Source organism: Miscanthus floridulus, chromosome 11 (genome assembly GCF_019320115.1).
Source record: "Miscanthus floridulus cultivar M001 chromosome 11, ASM1932011v1, whole genome shotgun sequence".
NCBI lineage: Eukaryota > Viridiplantae > Streptophyta > Magnoliopsida > Poales > Poaceae > Miscanthus > Miscanthus floridulus.
In genome coordinates this window covers 51,671,754-51,690,816 of record NC_089590.1, presented here as the reverse complement: position 1 = coordinate 51,690,816, position 19,063 = coordinate 51,671,754, and the positions used below count along the sequence as shown (strand labels likewise).

Sequence of the window (19,063 nt, the reverse complement as noted above, 5' to 3'; positions counted from 1 at the left end):
CGCTTGCACCTGTGGCTGATCCTGGGCTGCAATGGGCTTCTAGGCCGAGATTATTTGCTACCGTCGGATGCAAAGGATAGCATCGGACGTTCCTATGACGTAGGGAACTCAAGTTCAGAGGAACTCTGGATCCCTCTCGTTCTTCCCCCTCGCCCCCATGCCGCCGGCCTAACCGACCAACCCCATGGTCGCCGCCACCGCCATTGCCGCGGCGCTTCTCCGTCGCTCCACCTCCACCACGCACCACCGGCTCATACTCCCTCTCCTCTCTCACCTCCACCGCCCCTTGCCGCAACCCCCGTCTCCATGGCTCCCACCCCAGCACTGCTTCTTCTCCACCGGCGACGCAGCCGGCGATCCCACCCAGAAACCGCCGCCGTCTCTTGACCCGAAGCAGCTATGGCGCGAGCTATCCGCCTCGGACTCCGCCGCTGGCTCCTCCCGCCTGCCGAAGGCCACGTGGGACGCCGTGGTGGGCCTCGTCCGCGACTTCGCCAAAAGTCCGGCCATGTCCGACCAGGCGCTCGCGCTCTACGTTCCCTCATCCGCCTTCCCCTCCTACGCCCGCCGCTTCCGCGCGTTCCTCCTCCCGCGGCTCTCCCGGGAGTCCGCGGCGCACCTCCTCTCGCTCCCTGCGGAGGACGCGCACGAGCTCCTCCTCCCGGCCTTCGCGGAGTTCTGCGTCTCCAACTTCGCGGACGAGCTGAGGCAGCACAGGTCGGTCATGGCCGCGGCCGACCTCACGGCGCCGCACACCTGGTACCCCTTCGCGCGCGCCATGCGCCGCCGTATCGTGTACCACTGCGGGCCCACCAACAGCGGCAAGACGCACAACGCGCTCACCCGCTTCGCCGCAGCCAAGTCTGGGGTCTACTGCAGCCCGCTCCGTCTCCTCGCCATGGAGATCTTCGACAAGGTTAATGCCCTCGGTGTCTACTGCAGCCTGCGCACTGGACAGGAGGTTAAGGAAGTGCCTTTCGCCAACCATGTCGCCTGTACCATTGAAATGGTGTCCACTGAGGAGCTCTATGAAGTCGCCGTGGTTGATGAGATACAGATGATGGCTGACCCTGTCAGGGGCTTTGCATGGACGCGCGCTGTGCTTGGGCTCAAGGCAGATGAGATACACCTCTGCGGTGACCCTAGCGTGCTCAAGCTTGTCCGGAAGATTTGTGCATATACTGGGGATGATTTGGTGGTGCATCAATATGAGCGATTCAAGCCTCTTGTTGTTGAGGCAAAGACGCTTCTTGGGGACCTCAAGAATATCCGCTCTGGTGACTGCGTTGTTGCTTTCTCACGCAAGGAGATATTCGAGGTGAAGCTGGCAATTGAGAAGTTTACAAAGCACAAGTGTTGTGTTATTTACGGAGCTCTGCCACCAGAGACACGGCGAGAACAAGCAAAGCTGTTCAATGAGCAGGATAATGAGTATGATGTGCTTGTAGCAAGTGATGCAGTTGGTATGGGGCTGAACCTTAACATTAGGAGGGTTGTGTTCTATAGCTTGGCCAAATACAATGGGGAAAGAATGGTACCAGTTCCTGCTTCACAGGTAAAGCAGATTGCTGGTCGTGCTGGTCGGAGGGGCAGTGTTTACCCAGATGGACTCACAACAACTTTCTTGAAGGATGATTTAGATTATTTGATTCAGTGCCTGCAGCAGCCATTTGAGGAGGCACATAAAGTTGGTCTTTTTCCTTGCTTTGAGCAAGTGGAAAAGTTTGCCAGCCAATTCCCTGACCTTGCTTTCAATGATCTGTTGGATAAATTCCGTGATACTTGCCGCATGGATAAGACATACTTCATGTGCCAGCAGGACGGTATCAAGAAGGTTGCTAATATGCTTGAGAGGGTGCAGGGGCTATCCCTCAAGGATCGCTACAATTTTTGCTTTGCTCCAGTAAATATAAGGGATCCAAAAGCCATGTACCATCTTCTAAGATTTGCCACTAACTATTGCCAAAGCCGTCGTGTTAGCATCGCAATGGGAGTGCCAAGGGGTTCTGCAAGAAATGACGCTGAGCTTCTGGACCTTGAGACAAAACATCAGGTCCTATCAATGTATCTATGGTTGTCACATCATTTTGAGGAAGATAACTTCCCTCATGTGGAGCAAGCTGAGAACATGGCAATAAATATTGCTGATTTACTTGGCAAGTCACTTGCTAAAGCATGCTGGAAGCCTGAATCAAGACAGCAAGCTAGGGGGCGACGAGAAGACAAGGATGAGTACAAGGAGGAACAGGCATCAAATGACAGTGCAAAAGATGTTTCTACAGATGGTTATGAACGGCCAAGAGCCCTTGCTAAAACAACCGTAAGGTATCCAACCCATCCTAACCCCTAAATCCTGCATTAACAAGTGACTTGCCAAGTAATTCAATGTGGAAAATATACTCGTAAGTTCTCTTTCAGATATTCTGGATTTTGTTCTTCGCCTCTCCTTTGATTGGAGAATTATCTTTTGTGAACTTACCAAGTATGTTAAAATGTAGCTAGTACCCCCCTCCCCCCATCCTGACATCCCTTTTAGCTGGAAATTGTCCTTTGCCTTGCAGTATGTTCAGAGCTTGTACCTTTTATGATCCCTTGCTTGTGAAGTTGCTCAGTGCTCCCAGAAAAACAAACACTTATAACAAATTTGAGTGCATCTTTAGGTAAACGAGTTAATTTGAAGCCCACATATGTTTCTTGCCAATGCTCATGAGTTTTATTGTGGTATATAATGCATATCTTTGAGCAAGTATTGACATATTTTATAACCATTTTTTCACACCTGCAAAATAATCACACCATGAACCACCAAGAGAAGTCCATATATCCTTGTCGGCTTGTTGCTACAATATCTCACAAGGACAGACAATGTATTGATTTCATGAACCTGTATTTTTTTTGAACGTAATGGCAGGAGCTCTGCCTTTCAATTAAGATAGGAAAGAGAGGTTTATGTACAGAGCAAAAAGGGCATGGCCCCCAATAGGATTACAGAATGCCTCCCGTGATATTGCCCCCTCCCCAAGCTAAAGCCCTCTTTCTTTGCTCGATATCCTCTTTTACCCTTAAGGCCACCTGCAATGCCGACTCATGGGTGTTGTTAAAAATTCTCCTATTCCTCTCTTTCCATATGTTCCACAGCGTGTAGATCACCATTCCGTTGAAACACCTTTTTTCTTGTTTCGCTATCTTGGTTGCGGCTTCTTCCCACCATGACTTTAGGTGAAGTAGATCTTGAGTGGGTTGGATCAGCTGCACATCAAGCTCCCATGATAGAATCTGGCTTCACACTGCCTTAGTGAAAGGGCAAAGGAGTTATAGATGAAGGCATGTTTCCAAAGGTCCGTTACATAGGGCGCATTGCTCCTGATGAGGCCAACCTCTCTTCTGTAGATTATCCGCCGTTAGGATTTTTTCTTGCACCAGGACCCAAACAAACACTTTACCTTTGTTTTCCGTATGTGCTTTCCATATGAGGTCATTTCGGATTCCGCTGTAGGAACCTTTGAACTGGATCCTATATGTTGAGCGGGTGGAGTAAGAAGCATTAGCTGTCCATCTCCAAATTATAGAGTCGCGAACGCCCGGCGTCAACTAGATGTTCTGGAGCCTTATCCAAAGGGAGACAAACTCCTCAACTTGGGCGGTGGTGGTGATTCTGCCACTTAGCGATCGGATCCAACTGTTGTTTCGGAGTTCCTGCTGAACTGACTTGTTTTTCCTTCTAACCAGCTCGAACAAATGGGGTGCTAAATATTTGGGGGCCGCACCCTCCAGCCAGCTGCTGTGCCTGTGCCAGAAACGGGCCTTTGCGCCATCGCCAACTGTGACCTTGGTTGATAAGTTGAAGAGCAGCCGGTCTGTCTCATTACAAGGTAGTTCCGTGCCCGCCCAAGGTTTGGACTCCTCCACCCAATCTTGCCAAAGCCATCGTAGTCAAAGTGCTCTACCAAATTTTTCTAAATCTGGTATCCCCAAGCCGCTAAGGTCTTTGGGCCTGGCCACTAGCCAGTTCCCGAGATAGTGGCCCCCATTTGCATTTTCCTCACCTTTCCATAGGAATGGTCTCCTGATTTTGCCGATTTTCTTCCTAGCCCAAGCCGCAAGGGGGAACACTGTGAGGTGGTAGGTCGGCATGGATGAGAGGACCGAGGAGACTAGAGTGAGGCGACATGCTCTGTTTAGCCATCTCCCTTTCCACCCAGGTAGTCTTTGGCCAATATGCTCAATAAGAGGTTGCATGTGAATTTTTCGAAGTTTACGGATGTGCAGCTGCAGCCCCAAATACCGGCAAGGGAAAGCACCTCTGATTCCCTCAAAAGAAGACAGGACGTGTTCCAAGTCCCCTCACGGTGTCTTTAGATTTGTTCTGGATGGGTCATGAACTCATGATAACTGTGTATTATTATGTGACATTAATGAGCATGTCAATTCTGAAAACAGATTCAGTGGACAAGTTCAAACAGAAAAATCCTGTGCTCATCTACTGTTGTCAAACTTCAAGTTGCTAGTGTGCTAGATTTTCTTAGTGGTACTTGTCTGTAGAATGAAGTGGTGGATGAAGTGGCGGCAAGCGTCTGGTGTCCTATGTGACAAAAGGGTACCACAGAAGCTAAAAGGCAAGTTTTATAGGACGGCGATTAGACCTGCTATGTTGTATGGTGCAGAATGTTGGCCTACGAAAAGACGACATATTCAACAGCTAAGTGTCGCGGAAATGCGTATGTTGCGTTGGATTTGCGGTCATACAAGAAGGGATCGAGTTCGGAACGATGATATACGTGAGAGATTAGGGGTAGCGCCAATTGAAGAAAAGCTTGTCCAACACCGGTTGAGATGGTTTGGACATGTGCAACGGAGACCTCCAGATGCACCGGTGCGTAGTGGAATCCTAAGTCAGGATAGTAACGTGAAGAGAGGCAGAGGAAGACCGAAGTTGACTTGGGTAGAGGCAATAAAAGGAGACTTGAAAGGATGGAATATACCCAAAGACTTAGCCTTAGATAGGAGTGCTTGGAAGACAGCTATTCACGTGCCTGAACCTTGATTGTTTCTGTTGGGTTTCAACTCTAGCCTACCCCAACTTGTTTGGGACTTAAAGGCTTTGTTGTTGTTGTTGTTGTTGTACTTGTCTGTAGAATGGAGATGATTGATGATTCAGTTATTTTTGTACAGTTGTCATGCTTGTAGTATCTTAGCCAATTTATATTAGCTAATAAAATTAGTTGCAATATGCCAAATTCCCTGTCCTATACACTTTACACTTTTCAGTGTGCACCATGCAGTGGAACAGCGAACAGTTAATAAACAGGGTTATGTTTTTTTATTATTTGAAAGCTGCTTGCGGTGATTAAGCTCACTTAAGTTCTCTGATTATATTTCCCCAAAAGGAGAACATTCATTAGCATTTCCTGTGATCGTAGTTCCCTGACTAGAATAAGGTGCCTCAATATTTTGTTGTGTCGATTGTGGATGTCTTGTAGTTCCATGAGTTTTCATTGAGATATCTCAGTTATCTATGTTTTGTTCCATTTTGCAGGAAATGGCAAGATAAGGTCAACCTTGTCCTTCCTTGAACTTTGCGGCATGAAATTCTCATGGGGTGACCAAACCCAAATGGATGCTACGAAAACACCCTCTTGAGCCAAGTTAGGACAACTAGATCAACTGCAAACGCCTGGAAAGTTTAATGCTATGGCATGCCGTGGCCATTTTCTCAGATTTGACCTAAGCGAATTTTGTCTGTTCGGAGCTTGGGTTTGGCATCCTGGAAAGACACTGAAGCCTGCAAGTTGTGCTGCAGCATTTGCATCAATGGACCCTATTCCAATGGCACCACGGGAGATTTATGTTAACTTGCTGTTGTGCAAGAGTAGATTGCACGCCAATGAACAACCTGACGCAGGCCAATAAGTTAACAACAGTTAAATTAGTTTTTGTCTCTGCTAGTACATTAGATTTGTGGTATACGACAGTTTTCATTGATTATTATCCAGGATGTTTGTGGTTATGCAGTGAGCCTCGATGCTTCTTATCCTGTAACATTTGGAGAGCACAATAGTCTTATATGCCTTGCAGCATTTTCACTTGGTGTGTGTTTTTTGGATTTTATAGAAAGGGTTTTTGTAACTGTAGTTCTATATATATGGTTTTCTATAACCAATAAAACTGTCAAACTGATGGGTTTGGATGGGATCCTGCACTGTGTGCATTTAGTTGTTCGGCTTATGGTTTTTATGGTTGATAAGTAGGTTGTCGTGAGAGAAAAACACTGTACCATGGCTGATAAGCCGATCTGATGTTGTTTTGTTGTGAGATTTATTTTTCTTGTTTGTAAGGATAAATGGCATGTGTTAGGACATAATTAGTATGCATATGATGGTGTAAACCCTTGCCCATTGAGACTACAAGAAGTGATTTGACTGGAGTTTAAACTGTTTTTTTGTTGATCCGAGTTCAGTGTCTCATGGCAAGTCAATTTTTGTTTGTTTGTGAAATTCTGTCCCATGTCACTAATAGTAATACTGTAATGTTTTGAACCGAGCGTTCGTCCGTCTACGCTTTGATGCTGGTCTGCGACGCTAGCCCAACAATCCACGCTCCTTCATTTCTAAAAAAAAAAACTGCTCATCCACTCGTTCCTATTCGCTCGTTTCTCTTCCTATCGTTTTTATCCGCTCGTGTGCGGCCTTCGAGCGCACAGTCGCTGGCCTTGCTAGGCATTGCGTGCGACGGCCTCCAAGCTGCAACGCTCGCCTCCTAGCCTTGCCAGGCATGGCACGTGGCCACCTCCGAGTCATGGCGCTCGGCTACCGGCCTTAGCAAGTGCGGCGTGTGGTTGCCCTCTCCAAGTCGTGCAGTCGCGGCCTCCCTATCACTCGTGCGGCCGATGTCTCCTTTCCGCGACGTGCAACCACTGCCGTCACCCTGCCGCCTACAAGCGCTGCCGACCCGCTACCTCCGGTGAACACCACACATCGACGAGCCTCCATTCTACCGAGTAGCAAGAAGATATTGTGTTGAAAGCGCATGTTGCAAGATCATATTGCAAGAAGATGCGGCTTTTCAATGTTGCAGTACACATTTTTTATTGCAGTAGATATTTTTCATTGTCGCGGTAGATTTTTTTCGATATTGCAGTGCATGTTTTCCAACGTTGCACTACATATTTTTTCGATGTTGCAGTACATATTTTTTTTATTGTTGCAGGAGATATTTTTCGATGTTTGCAGTGCATATTTTTTGTTGTTGCAGTATTTACAACACGATGTTACACTATATAGTTTTTCTATATGTTTTTGTAATGTTACAGTAAAAGTATTTCATGATCTTTTGGGGACAGTTGTGCGGTAGGGGAACGGGGAGCCTAGCCGTCGTCGGGGTCACGACGGGGTGGGGGTGCTCCCGCGGGGACGAGGCAAACCGATGGGGCTAGGGACAAGAATGGGGATGGAGATGGAGATAAGGTTCGGGGGCGCGAGTTGCGAGCGTGTTGGGCGTGTGCGAGGGCATTCCAATAAAAATGGGCTCTCATGTATGCGTGTGGGGAACGAATTGGCTATGCACATAAAAAAACAGCAGCGCGATCGGACTTGTGGACGCTAGCAGTTCCGTATTAAAAAAACCCGCAATTAACCAGGCCACCACCAGTCCACCACCTGTCCACCCGACCCGCCTCCGCCCGCCCACCGCGCGTAGCCGCGCACGCCAGTGGCAGCAGCCTTCCCTTTTCTAAAAAAAAAACAGCCTTCCCTTTCCCTAGGACAAGGAGGGACTGAGGAAGCGCTAAAACCCTAGAGGGGGTTTTCCACTTTGCTCGCGATGCGGACCGCCGAAGAGAAGGGCAAGAAGGCGAGGACCGACGACGCTGAGGAGGACGGGGGACAGCCCATCGACCGCGCCCTCCTCCTCTCCATCGAGAAGCTCCAGGAGATCCAGGACCAGATCGAGAAGGTGAGTTGCTTCGCTTTCCAGGTGATTTGGAATTTTTCCCGCCTCGTTTGACGCGCTGTGATGGCTCAGCCATTGGCTCGCTGGGCTTCGTCAGCTGTAGGTTTTTGTTGGACTTTCGTGTGGTTCCTCTTGAAATTCAGTAGAGGTTTTGCTGCCGGTTCAAAGTGACCTGTGCGATGGTTTCGGCGTTTGGCTGTGCTGCAGCGTTGTGTATCGGGTGATTGATTGGTTGATTGCAGCCTGAGGAAGAATTGCTTGTTTTGTGGAGTTGGCACGGAAGGGGGGGGGGGGGGGGGGGGGGGGGGGGGGGGGGGTTCGCTCGAAGCCCTATTTAGTGCTGAGGATTCGATGCTTCCTCTGCTCCCTAAACAAAATTAGATCGGCACTACCCTCGTATTAATATCCAGCGGTCTCTGATGTCAGAATTGACTTGATTTTACGAGATTTCATCAGTGAATCTTAGAAGCTTCCTATTGCTAATGGTGAAATGCGATGGTGGAAACACACTGGCTAAATCTATGCTACTCATGTACAGGACGAGTGGCTAAACCATAGTGTGCATTTTTTTAAGTTGCCTGTTTCGATGTATTTTAATGTGAAGGCTGTCTCTCATAGCTTTAATTCATTACAGGTTAATGAGGAAGCAAGCAATAAAGTATTGGAGGTGGAACAGAAATACAATGAAATTCGCAGACCAGTTTATGTTCGACGTAATGAAATGATCCAGAAGATTCCAGACTTCTGGCTAACAGCGGTTTGTAATATATTCTATGGTTTATGTTACATCTCTTTTTGAGGGTTGGTGTTGCGTATGGGCTCATCCTTTAATTAGTAACGTGACAGTGCTGTGTACTGTCCCTGCAGTTTCTCAGCCATCCTATGCTTGGCGATCTTCTAACTGAGGATGATCAACAGGGTACCTTTATTTGACATGGTTTTAGCTGCTCGAACATTTGCAATAAATTTTCAGGAAGTAATAGAATCAATTAAGCAATAGACCTATATATCCTGTAATACTATCAGAAACCAATCGGTAAATTGTCATCTCTTATTAACTCAGGAACTTACAATGTTCATTCTGTTATAGATTTTTAAACACTTGGAGTCTATGTTTGTGGGATGAGTCTGAGGATATTAAATCGGGCTGCTCTATTACTCTGGTAAGATTTCTTTGAACCTGCAAGCTACAGTTTCTTCTTGATATTTTTAAAAACTTTGTTTTTACTGTCTTTTGACCTTGAATTGGTAGACATTTTCTCCCAATCCATATTTTGAAGATCAAAAGCTTACGAAGGCATATTCCATCAATGATGACGGAACAGTTACAGTAAAGGCTACCTCCATTAAGTGGAAGGCAGGAATGGTATTGTGCCTTGACTATCACACTATGTGTTTAACATACCAAGTTTTTGCTAGAGAACCTAACGATTTTTTCTAATTTGTACATTAGGATATTGTCAATGGAAAGACATGCAACAAGAAGGGGGGACAAGCGACTACTGGTTGATGAAAGGTATCTGATTTCAGGTTTCTATTTGAGCACAAAATTTTCCCATTTCTAGTTTCCTATTAGTGATGCACAATTATATAATCAGACAATCTATGCTTGCTAGCTTCTTTCTTATGTCAATGTTCTCCATGCTTTCTTTCTGTCATTCTTGTTCACTCTAGACTAGTCTACGCTACTCTATACATTCTGTTGGCTCCATTTTGATTTTACAATGTAGCACATTTCCATTTATGTCTTATTTATCAACAGTCACGAAATTGCTGAAATGTTTCAAAATGGTGTTTTTTTTAACTTAAGTCTGGCATGATTTTGCCAGAATTATATTAATAAAGAATAACAGTTTGGCCTAAATAAAGCCCAAAAAGGGAACAAAACAAAATATGTTGTATGCTAGTTCCTAGTGGTGGTTTAATGGCTCTTGGTCTTGTGATTTAGCATACAAAATATGCTTAAACTAATACCTTGACATGTTGGAGAAGGCATGGCTTTTTTAATAGCTTTTCTTTTTCCTTTTGGTACATGCATTATACTCTCTCAGGTCACAAATATATGACACTTCGACTGAAATCCAGTCAAACTTTTGAAACTTTGACCACTACTAATAGCTCTCAAAATATTTGGTTTGGAGATATAGATATGATATGGGTGGATTTGTCTTGAATAGCGCTTTCATGGCATACATTATTGGGCACTATAACTATATGTTTTAATAGAAATATTTTGGTCAAAGTCGCACCTCAAAGATCCAAAAACTCAAAATGTCATATATTGTGACTGGAGGGAGTGATGTTAATACAGTAAATACTAAATAGTAATAAATATCTCAATTGAGCTGTTGGTTGGAGGTTCTGTAAAGTTCTGTTCCTTTTGCAGTTTTTTTCACTTGGTTCAGCAATACAGAGGACAAAAGTTTCGCTCATGGTGAGATGGATCAGGTATAAACAGTTTCCAGGTCTTACAGCTGAGGTTGAGGTTGTGGCTTCAAAAATATATTCCTGTTTGTTCTCTGATGACCTCAATTACATAGGTGGCAGATGTCATCAAGGAAGACTTGTGGCCTAATCCTTTGAAGTATTTCAACAATGTTAGTTGTTCTTTTGTGATGAATGATTTTGTTCATTTATTTATAGTTTTGTACTATATTGTATTCTGTGCTGAAATCTCTCACTGCAGGAGCTAGAAGGCGAGTTTGAACTAGAGGATGATGAGGGAAGAGGTAATCCACGAATCCAGTTCTTTAATGTGCAATTTCTATTCAAGTTATTCCTTAGGTAAAAGCGCATTGCATTCTTTTCTATCCTGATGATATTGACTTTTTAGTAGCAGTAACTTTTCATGTTAATATCATGACTGTTTTGCTGCACCTAGCTTTACTGTTACTCATACTGTTTTCTGCCACGTGCTGATTGGTTTATTATTTAGGCATTTACTATGCACATTTGAATGCCAAGTCATGCACCTTGTTATTGCCCCTATTATTTGCGCACACAATTGGAGATGTACACAATTATTTCATTGTGTCCATTCTTTTCCCTCTGTTTATTTATGACCCCTGCAAATATTTTTAGGATCTGATGAGGAAGCGAAGACAAGGAGGATGAAGAGGAGACCTGAGCCTTGTTCCACTTAGGTCAGGTTTGACAAGTTGTCTGCAGAATGCGTGAGACCGAGCCTCCAGATGGCTGATGAAACAAGGCGTCCCCTTTTGCGGTGTTTCAGTACTTGACTTGGTTGGAGTTTTAGGGCCTATTTTCAGAACTTAAGTTTATGGAGTTTGGTATTTGACAGATTTCTTTATGTGCAATCCATTATGTACCGTGGAAGTTCTGCTTGGCCTGGTCGTCTGCTGTGCGTATTCTTGCAAATTCATGTCTAGTATCGTGGGTATGTTTTATGACCTGATGGCCAAGGCCTCCCAGGTTCAGTTCTGTCTGATCATTATATAGTAAAAAAATAACTTTTAAAACTTTGGATCCACTCAGCAAGAGAGACAAGAGAGACAACATGACAACATCCAAGGAGCTAACCAATAGAGATAAATAGTACTCCGTACTGAATTAACAAAAACACAGATTCCCTGATCAATTTGTCGATAATAGAACATGATAATATACAGATCAACCATCACTAACATGGTGGAAGATTTCTGGCTGTTGGACGTCGCAGATCAGATAGTCTTCAACTCCTAAGTGGGAAGCACACGCGACGAAGCCACGGTCCCACCCCTTCCCTTCCCGGCGGAGGTCTCTCGGCGGCGTGGTCACCCCGTCCTCGAAACGGTAGGCGCCGAAGCCGCGAAGGTGCTGCAAGAGGTAGTTCAGGTACACCGCGTTGGCAGCGACCTTTTTTTTTTTTTTTTCTTTTGCGGAACGGCAGCGACCTTGGGAACTCTAGTTCGGCGGCCAGCATGACGCAGCTGCGTGTCGCCGACGAACACCGAGTGGTCTCCGATGCCGCTCACGGGATCAGCCGCCTCCCGTCGACGTCCACCTCGGACACCTCCACACGCAGGGATGCACCGCGGGACATGAATGTATCTGCAGGGTACAAGCGATCATCCGTGAGCGGGAGCTTGTTGTCGCTGCGGCGCAAGACATGAATAGCGCACCATGGAGCCATCCGGCTCGTCGAGGGACCGTAACGAAGGTTAGGATGAAAGAGCAGAGCGTATGCGGGTCAGAGCGTCCTATCCCGGAGCCCCGTCTCCCTGAGCAGGTAAACGACGCGAGGGCTTCAATGTGCAGTCAGGCTGGTCCATCGGGCCCATGTCCAGCGCCATGACGTCCGTCCGCGCGGCGTCACGTCAGTAGCCGCGAATTTTTTACAATTTAGTGTTTTTTTTGTTTGAAGTTTCTCACAGAGACATACCCTGACGGAAATAATTTAGAAAATTGACCCTTAGCTCGGTCGTATTGAAACTGACGGACGAAGCTAACACGTCTCGGCGGTCAGCGTCACTAGCCGCCGAGACGTGGATGACATGGCAGGGAGCTCGGCGCCTACCTATGCTCCGCGCCTCTCTTCCTCTTTCTCTCCTCTCTCGCCCGGGCAGAGCCGAGCCGAGGTTTGCCGCCACTGCCACCGTCCGAGCCTACGCCCGCCGCCGCCTCCACCGGCTGCCACCGCCACAGCCCGCGCCGCCCCACGCCGCGCCGCGCCAGCGGCCGCGCCGCGCCACCCGCGTGCGCGTGCCCGTCGCGCCCGCGGCCACGCCACCGCGCCATCACCGCCCCACGCCGCCTCAGCGCCACGCGCGCCACCGAGCGTGCTCGCGTGCCGCGCCGCGCCCGCGCCCGAGGCCGCCTAGCGCCACCGCCACGCCCGAGGCGTCCTGCGCCTCGCCGCCGCCGCGCGCGACCATTGAGAAACCATATATTTTGATCAGATATGATGGTCAGATGTTAGCAAATAAGGAACAGATAAAATATTACCCAGATACATTTCGACTCCTGGTTGCTTGAATGTATGCAACTATCTGCGGATGCCATCTATTTGTGATTGATTTCCGTGCTGGGATTGTTGGACCCTTTTGATGTTTCATATTCACTGATCAAAGTGCACACTCGAGGAAAATATCTAGCTATATGTTTGCCTTGGCAGGCTGCAAACTACCTCGACATCAAGGGGCTGCTGAACCTGACCCGCCAGACCATTACAGACATGGTCAAGGGTAAGATGCCTGAGGAGGTCTGCAAGGTCAAAATCCAGAAAAAATTAAGCACCTCTTCCACGTCGGCCCTGACCACCACAATGTCCTCTAAGCGAAAGCAGATGGAGGCCGGATTCGACGCCTATTTGGCCCAGATAAAAGCAACTGCCATGGAACTGTTGACTGGTTTTGCTGTTCGCGGTGAAGAATGCAGAACGCTTGGTCGTCCTCCAGAACAACCACCGTTGGATATTGTTAATTACCCAGGTCCATCTCCCTGTGCTTATCCTCTCTTGGAATTGAAAGTGGAATTGGAGTTAATTGTTAACTATGCATTCCACTTGTGATTTATGATCCAATTATTTTACCTCTGTAGTTTGGTTTGTTGCTTTGTACCCTTCCAGTTCCATTTCCTGTAGCTTTTATTTCTTTATTACTATTATTGCTATGATGTCATTTCTAGTTCTCCCTAAGGTAATTAATTGCCAATTTTGCTTGCTTCTAATATATACATTGCTTGCTGTCCGGTGCAGAACTGATGAAAGAGCATGGGGGTGGGATTCGATACTGCCGTACTTTCCTGTGCATTATTGGTCCCTATACATGATTTACCTACAGGAATATTATAAGCGCAATTCTCCTGAAGTGTTGGCACGTCAAGTGGAAGCCAATGCTGCCACTGTTCCTGATCTCAATGGAGATGATGGGAATGACGTGACAACCCTGTTCAACTTGGTATCTTCCTGCCTGACTTTCTCCCTCTCTCCAAAACCTTTGTCATCCCGCTTAGCTTTTACTACATGTAGCCTGATTTCCTAATTTAATTAATATTTGCACAAACTGTGAAATGTTGGTATCAAGTGTATCAATCTGGAGGATCAACTTTTGAATACGCTGAGCTCCTGTGATAAAAAACACAATGTTGATGAGATCAGCCTGAAGGACAAGCTCACCAGCTTTGCCCATCAAACAACTATCGTGGAATATGCTGGATTTACGACCACCAGCGTTGCCTTAAAGGTGTGTCCTTCCCTGCTAACAAACGTAGCCAGACTGCCTCCTTAACTTATAGATATATTGCTCATTGAAGTTTATTAACTTTCTTGTGTCAATTGCAAACCATGGTTTCAAGTGTATTATGGCGGAGACTTATTTGTTGTTCGAGTTGCTAAAATCCAAGACTGGAATGGTACGCGAAGTCATCGTCTGCTCCAGGATTCGGAAGTTGGCCTTCGGATTTATGACCTACAAAGGACCTCGATGTGTTGAAGCTGCTGCCACCATGATGGTACAAGCTTTGGCTTTGCCAGATTGTTACCTACTTAATCTGTAGTTATATTTCTTTGATATGTGTATTTGAACTCCGTGTTGTCTGCAAACTAATCTCTAGGCCGTCACAAAGGAGGCCAAGTTGATGCGTGAGTTGCTGAAGAACAAGTGTGAGGAAAGTATTGGTCCATTTTCATGGAGCGTCTTTGTCAGGGAACGAACCTTTGATGCCATGTTCAGAATATCGAAGGAATGTTCTGTTGTGGAAGAGTCCACGGGGTATGATATGCACAACAGCAGTTTTTATCGCATACATTATTGTTTTATCTCATTATATACAAGTTTTATCTGCAAAATCAGTTTTCTTTGCTGAGAAGCTAATGCATTGTTATGCGCAATAATCAGGGGCAACACTGCTTCTAAATTGATATATGATGAATCTTTTGACAAGAATCCTTCCAAGAAGGAACTAGTTAATAAGGATAACCTGCTGCAAAGGAACAAGATGAACCAAAATACCAAGGTAGGGGGGGGGTGGGGGCTTCTCTTAAAATCAGCTGGTACCTCAAATAAGTTGGTACATTTGTTTTGCGTTTGTGGAACCCTGTACTAATGAGCATTGAATTATGACAGAGACAAGATTTGCTCTAAGGAGGAACTACCTAAAGAAAAAGCTACTGAAAGTATATACTTTACATGTTGAAAAATATTGGTCTTGTGTTTATATAATATCATGTTTCCAGATCAATGATAAATTTGATGTACTCTATTATCGCTGGAGCTATGTGCATGCACAGAATACACGTGGACCTGTAACCTGTGTATCATGGATCCCTACAGTGAGTTTTTCTTATTGCTTCTCCTAGAAGCAAGCAATATTGCTTTCTCCTATAAGCATTTACCTTAAACTATTTTCACCATGTTCAATGTTGGCATTAGTTGGCAACGATGGCGTAGTAATTGTATGGGAACTCAAGAGCCCTGAGGTACCAAACCTTCATGATCGAAACTAGGAAATCAATTATTTTTACCCTGGGCGCAAAAGCTCCATGGGTGAGGCAGCTCAAGAATTTGATGTGGCTTCAATCGAGTCAATCATGGCCACCCATAGCGATAGTCAATTATGGCCACCCAGAGTTTATGGCCACCCAGAGTGATTCTGAAGGTGAGGGCACATCTGGTGCCAATGAGGATGGTGAGATGAGGCAGAGCAGACTCCTGTGACTTCCAGAGTTCGGAAAGTTCTAGAGACGCAAGCAGACTTGCAATCTGCGATGTCTGAAGTGGTTAACAATGTCCAAGATATTATAGTAAGGTTGTTTTGCTCTAACTATAGCTGCTGATGAAGCTAACGATAAGATATCTGATTTGACTGTTGCTAGCAATGATACTAAGGAGAAGCAATAGAGACTAACAGAACTAAATTGGATTCTGTTGTTAAATAAGTTATTCTTCCTAGATTGACTACTCTTGAGGCAGCAGTGACAAAAGGTGTCCAGAAACCAGTGGACAATGCAGAAATGACACAGAAGGAGAAGCTTGAATTGCTGCTTTCCAAAGCTGATGCCATTGACAATCAGTTAAAGTCCATCGTATTTTAGTATTACAAGGTGGACACAACATTGCTCCAGAACAAAAAAAAAAATCATTTGGAACGGAGTGTCATAGATAGGATAACAAAGATGGACAACGCTATGCATTCGAAGCAAAGTGATGTGGAACAGACTCTCACAGATAGTTTGAGGCAGGCAGAGGAATGTATGCAACCATGCCTAAACGCAATTAAGAAGGAGAATCAAGAAAAACATACTGAGATGATTTCGAGGTTTGATACATTGACGAAGCTCTTGCAGAATTTGGGAAACAAAGCATGACATCCATAATGAGGTATGGAAATTTGTGAGTCAAATTTGTGAGCTACAATATGTTTGAGTCAGCAGGACTATGGTAAAGAATCTGAGGACCTTAACAAAAATCATTATGGATGTCATGCTTTGTTTCCTAAATTTTGCAAGAGCTTCGTCAATGTATCAAACCTCGAGATCATGTTAGTACGTTTTTTTTTATTCTCCTTCTCAATTGCGTTTAGGCATGGTTGCATACATTTCTCTGCCTGCCTTAACCTATCTGTGAGTCTGTTTCACATCACTTTGCTTCGAATGCACAGCGTTGTCCATCTTCGTTACCCTATCTATGATACTCCGTTTCAAATGATTTTTGTTCTGGAGCAATGTTATGTCCACCTTGTAATACTGAGATATGATGAACTTTAACTGATTGTCAATGACATCAGCTTTGGAAAGCAGCAATTCAAGCATCTCCTTCCGTGTCATGTCTGCATTGTCCACTGGTTTCTGGACACCTTGTGTCACTGCTGCCTCAAGAGTAGTCAATCTAGGAAGAATAACTTCTTTAACAACAGAATCTAATTCAGTTCTGTTAGTCTCTATTGCTGCTTCGATGGCCTGCAGTTTCTCTGAAATCTTCTCCACTGAATCTTCGATGCTTTCCAGCTTCTTCTTAGCATCATTGCTAGCAACAGTCAAATCAGATATCTTATCGTTAGCTTCATCAGCAACTATAGCTAGAGCAGACAACCTTACTATAATATCTTGGACATTGTTAACAACTTCAGACACCGTAGATTGCAAGTCTGCTTGCGTCTCTAGAACTTTCCGAACTCTGGAAGTCACAGGAGTCTGCTTTGCCTCATCCTCCATCCTCATTGGCACCAGATGTGCCCTCACCTTCAGAATCGCTCTGGGTGGCCATGATTGACTCGATTGAAGCCACATCAAATTCTTGAGCTGCCTTACCCATGGAGCTTTTGCGCTCAGGGTGAAAATAATTGATTTCCTTGATGTAGTTTCGATCATGAAGGTTTGATGCCTCAGGGCCCATGAGTTCTCATACAATTACTACGCCATCATTGCCAGCTAATGCCAACAATGAACGACGGTTCTGCAGGGAAAATAGTTTAAGGTAAATGCTTCTAGGAGGAACCAATATTGTTTGCTTTTAGGATGAACCAACAATAAGAAAAACTCACTTGCACATAGCTCCAACGATAATAGAGGACATCAAATTTATCATCGATCTGAAAACATGATATTATATAAACACAAGGACCAGTATTTTTCAACATGCAAAGTATATACTTTCAGTAGCACAGAGGTTTATTACATTTTTATCCTGTATGTGAAGTGCATGGACACACATGGTCCCCATGGTAGAACCTGGCCGCACAAGTGAAATCGTTGTAGATCGTTAAAGTTACAGAGTTTTTCAACTCCAAATTCTGCTCCGTTTCTGTGTTTGCAGGATTTGTACAAACTAGGACAATTGACCATCTGAATGTCTCAAGAGCAAGTCGAGAGCAGTAAGCAAGTTCAGTCAGAAGTTCTGCTCGGAAATTGTCATCCCACGCTTCCCAAACTTGAAAACAGCACCCTGACCTTCCGAACCCTTCCCCCTCATCAGCGCCACAGCCCTTGACTTTTCTGCTTTAATTCCCCATCCCCAGCTCCCAAATCCTTCATCTCGTCGTCTGCACACGCAACAGCATCCAAGCAGAGAAGCTAGAGAGCAACTGGCAGCGAGGACAGGAGGCAAGAAGCGGCAGCGGCGGCGGCATGAACCGGAACCTGAGCGGGTTCCTGATCGGTGCGTGGGCACCGCCGTGACGCTGCTGGCGTACCAGCAGACGGTGGTGACCAGCACTTCGCCGCGGGCTTCGTCGTCCTCCTCTTCGTCAAGGAAGGATTCCTCTCTGAACCTTTGGTGCGCCTGAGGCCTGAGCCATGCGTGAGGCATCATAGCCCCTTCCTCTCCGCTGCTTGTATTTCTGCTGCTTGCTAGTTCAGTCCCGCAGCTGCCGCTGTGTGTGCTGCTCAGGTTCTTGGAAAACACCGTAATAAGTACTGTAGTAACTTTTATGTAGTGCATGGTTGAGTCATGTGACACGGATGATTGTTGCTGGTTGAAGGGTCTACTCTGTCGGAATCGATGTACTATCTTAATTCTTACTAGTATGTACCTGAAGAACAGCAGACTGCAGACCAGCGTAGTTCTTGCTTGCCTTCTTTAGCTAATTATTGAAGAAAAGTTCAAATTTACACGAATCCTGATTGTGTTGAGCCTTGTGTTGCCGTTGTTCCTTTCTTACTGACACTTTGGCTTGCCAGTTCATCTATATTTTTACTTTATATAGGAGTACAAGTATTAGTAACTGCTTGTAAGTCAGTGAGTTTGTTCTCCCTTGTTGAGCTAATAAAATTGGCATGAATTCAACCAAAAAGATTGATGCTGTTTCCCACAAGCTTTTAGACTCAGCTACAGGAACCAGGGAGCGACTGCAGTTCTTCTCACAACTCCAATGAAACAAAGTTTCTCAGTTTTTCTTTTTTTTAAGGTCGTTTCTCAGTTTACCTACTTACCTGTCGCAGCTAGCAGCAGATTCGTTTGAAGTGTCCTACGCAAAATGACTGCATCCTTCTCTTAGAGGGTGGTTGGTTCATGAAATGAGATAGTCTATCATACAACTCAGTTTTTATTAGGTTTATGAAATAAAATGAGTTGATCTACGACAACTTCATTCCTCATAAGTTAATAATTAGTACAAATACGAGAAATGTCTCGTTCTTATAAAGCTAATAATTAATACTAGTATAAGTAATAAAGTGATT

At 45.4% G+C, this 19,063-nt stretch overlaps 3 protein-coding genes and 1 long non-coding RNA gene across 6 annotated transcripts; all 4 read left to right on the top strand.

Moving 5' to 3' along the window:
- The first annotated feature begins 87 nt into the window (after positions 1 to 87).
- LOC136490713 (ATP-dependent RNA helicase SUV3L, mitochondrial-like) lies at positions 88 to 6,401 on the top strand. Its single transcript, XM_066486912.1, has 2 exons — positions 88 to 2,325; positions 5,537 to 6,401. Exons 1-2 carry the CDS (start codon positions 185 to 187, stop codon positions 5,571 to 5,573), a joined length of 2,178 nt encoding a protein of 725 aa, XP_066343009.1. The 5' UTR covers positions 88 to 184; the 3' UTR covers positions 5,574 to 6,401.
- A 1,303-nt stretch (positions 6,402 to 7,704) lies between these two features.
- LOC136491939 (NAP1-related protein 1-like) lies at positions 7,705 to 8,880 on the top strand. Its single transcript, XM_066488132.1, has 3 exons — positions 7,705 to 7,950; positions 8,582 to 8,704; positions 8,815 to 8,880. Exons 1-3 carry the CDS (start codon positions 7,819 to 7,821, stop codon positions 8,878 to 8,880), a joined length of 321 nt encoding a protein of 106 aa, XP_066344229.1. The 5' UTR covers positions 7,705 to 7,818.
- A 187-nt stretch (positions 8,881 to 9,067) lies between these two features.
- Positions 9,068 to 10,672, top strand: LOC136493091 (uncharacterized). The gene is made up of 6 exons (XR_010768299.1): positions 9,068 to 9,110; positions 9,200 to 9,313; positions 9,401 to 9,463; positions 10,334 to 10,395; positions 10,488 to 10,544; positions 10,634 to 10,672. It is a non-coding gene; the product is annotated as an uncharacterized lncRNA (long non-coding RNA).
- Positions 10,673 to 12,871: 2,199 nt separating this feature from the next.
- LOC136493090 (uncharacterized) lies at positions 12,872 to 18,241 on the top strand. Of its 3 annotated transcripts, XM_066489133.1 has the most exons (8): positions 12,872 to 13,147; positions 13,232 to 13,376; positions 13,643 to 13,844; positions 13,971 to 14,129; positions 14,242 to 14,397; positions 14,500 to 14,657; positions 14,784 to 14,901; positions 17,700 to 18,241. In XM_066489133.1, the coding sequence occupies exons 3-8, from the start codon at positions 13,713 to 13,715 to the stop codon at positions 17,730 to 17,732; spliced, it is 756 nt and encodes a 251-aa protein (XP_066345230.1). In that variant the 5' UTR covers positions 12,872 to 13,147; positions 13,232 to 13,376; positions 13,643 to 13,712; the 3' UTR covers positions 17,733 to 18,241. The 3 variants fall into 3 exon arrangements, with proteins under 3 accessions (XP_066345230.1, XP_066345231.1, XP_066345232.1); XM_066489134.1 differs by lacking the exon at positions 17,700 to 18,241 and adding an exon at positions 15,012 to 15,429 and having other exon boundaries at positions 12,872 to 13,376; XM_066489135.1 differs by lacking the exon at positions 14,784 to 14,901 and having other exon boundaries at positions 12,872 to 13,376.
- The last annotated feature ends 822 nt before the right edge of the window (positions 18,242 to 19,063 follow it).

What these genes read in the sequence shown, in the direction of transcription:
- LOC136490713 (XM_066486912.1), top strand. Translation starts at nt 185, where the DNA reads ATGGTCGCCGCCACCGCCATTGCCGCGGCGCTTCTCCGTCGCTCCACC. An exon ending in CTTGCTAAAACAACCGTAAG is followed by an intron (nt 2,326 to 5,536) that starts GTATCCAACCCA and finishes TCCATTTTGCAG; the next exon opens with GAAATGGCAAGATAAGGTCA.
- LOC136491939 (XM_066488132.1), top strand. Translation starts at nt 7,819, where the DNA reads ATGCGGACCGCCGAAGAGAAGGGCAAGAAGGCGAGGACCGACGACGCT. An exon ending in TCCAGGACCAGATCGAGAAG is followed by an intron (nt 7,951 to 8,581) that starts GTGAGTTGCTTC and finishes AATTCATTACAG; the next exon opens with GTTAATGAGGAAGCAAGCAA. An exon ending in CAGACTTCTGGCTAACAGCG is followed by an intron (nt 8,705 to 8,814) that starts GTTTGTAATATA and finishes CTGTCCCTGCAG; the next exon opens with TTTCTCAGCCATCCTATGCT.
- LOC136493090 (XM_066489133.1), top strand. Translation starts at nt 13,713, where the DNA reads ATGATTTACCTACAGGAATATTATAAGCGCAATTCTCCTGAAGTGTTG. An exon ending in GTTGTGGAAGAGTCCACGGG is followed by an intron (nt 14,658 to 14,783) that starts GTATGATATGCA and finishes CGCAATAATCAG; the next exon opens with GGGCAACACTGCTTCTAAAT. An exon ending in AGATGAACCAAAATACCAAG is followed by an intron (nt 14,902 to 17,699) that starts GTAGGGGGGGGG and finishes CTGTGTTTGCAG; the next exon opens with GATTTGTACAAACTAGGACA.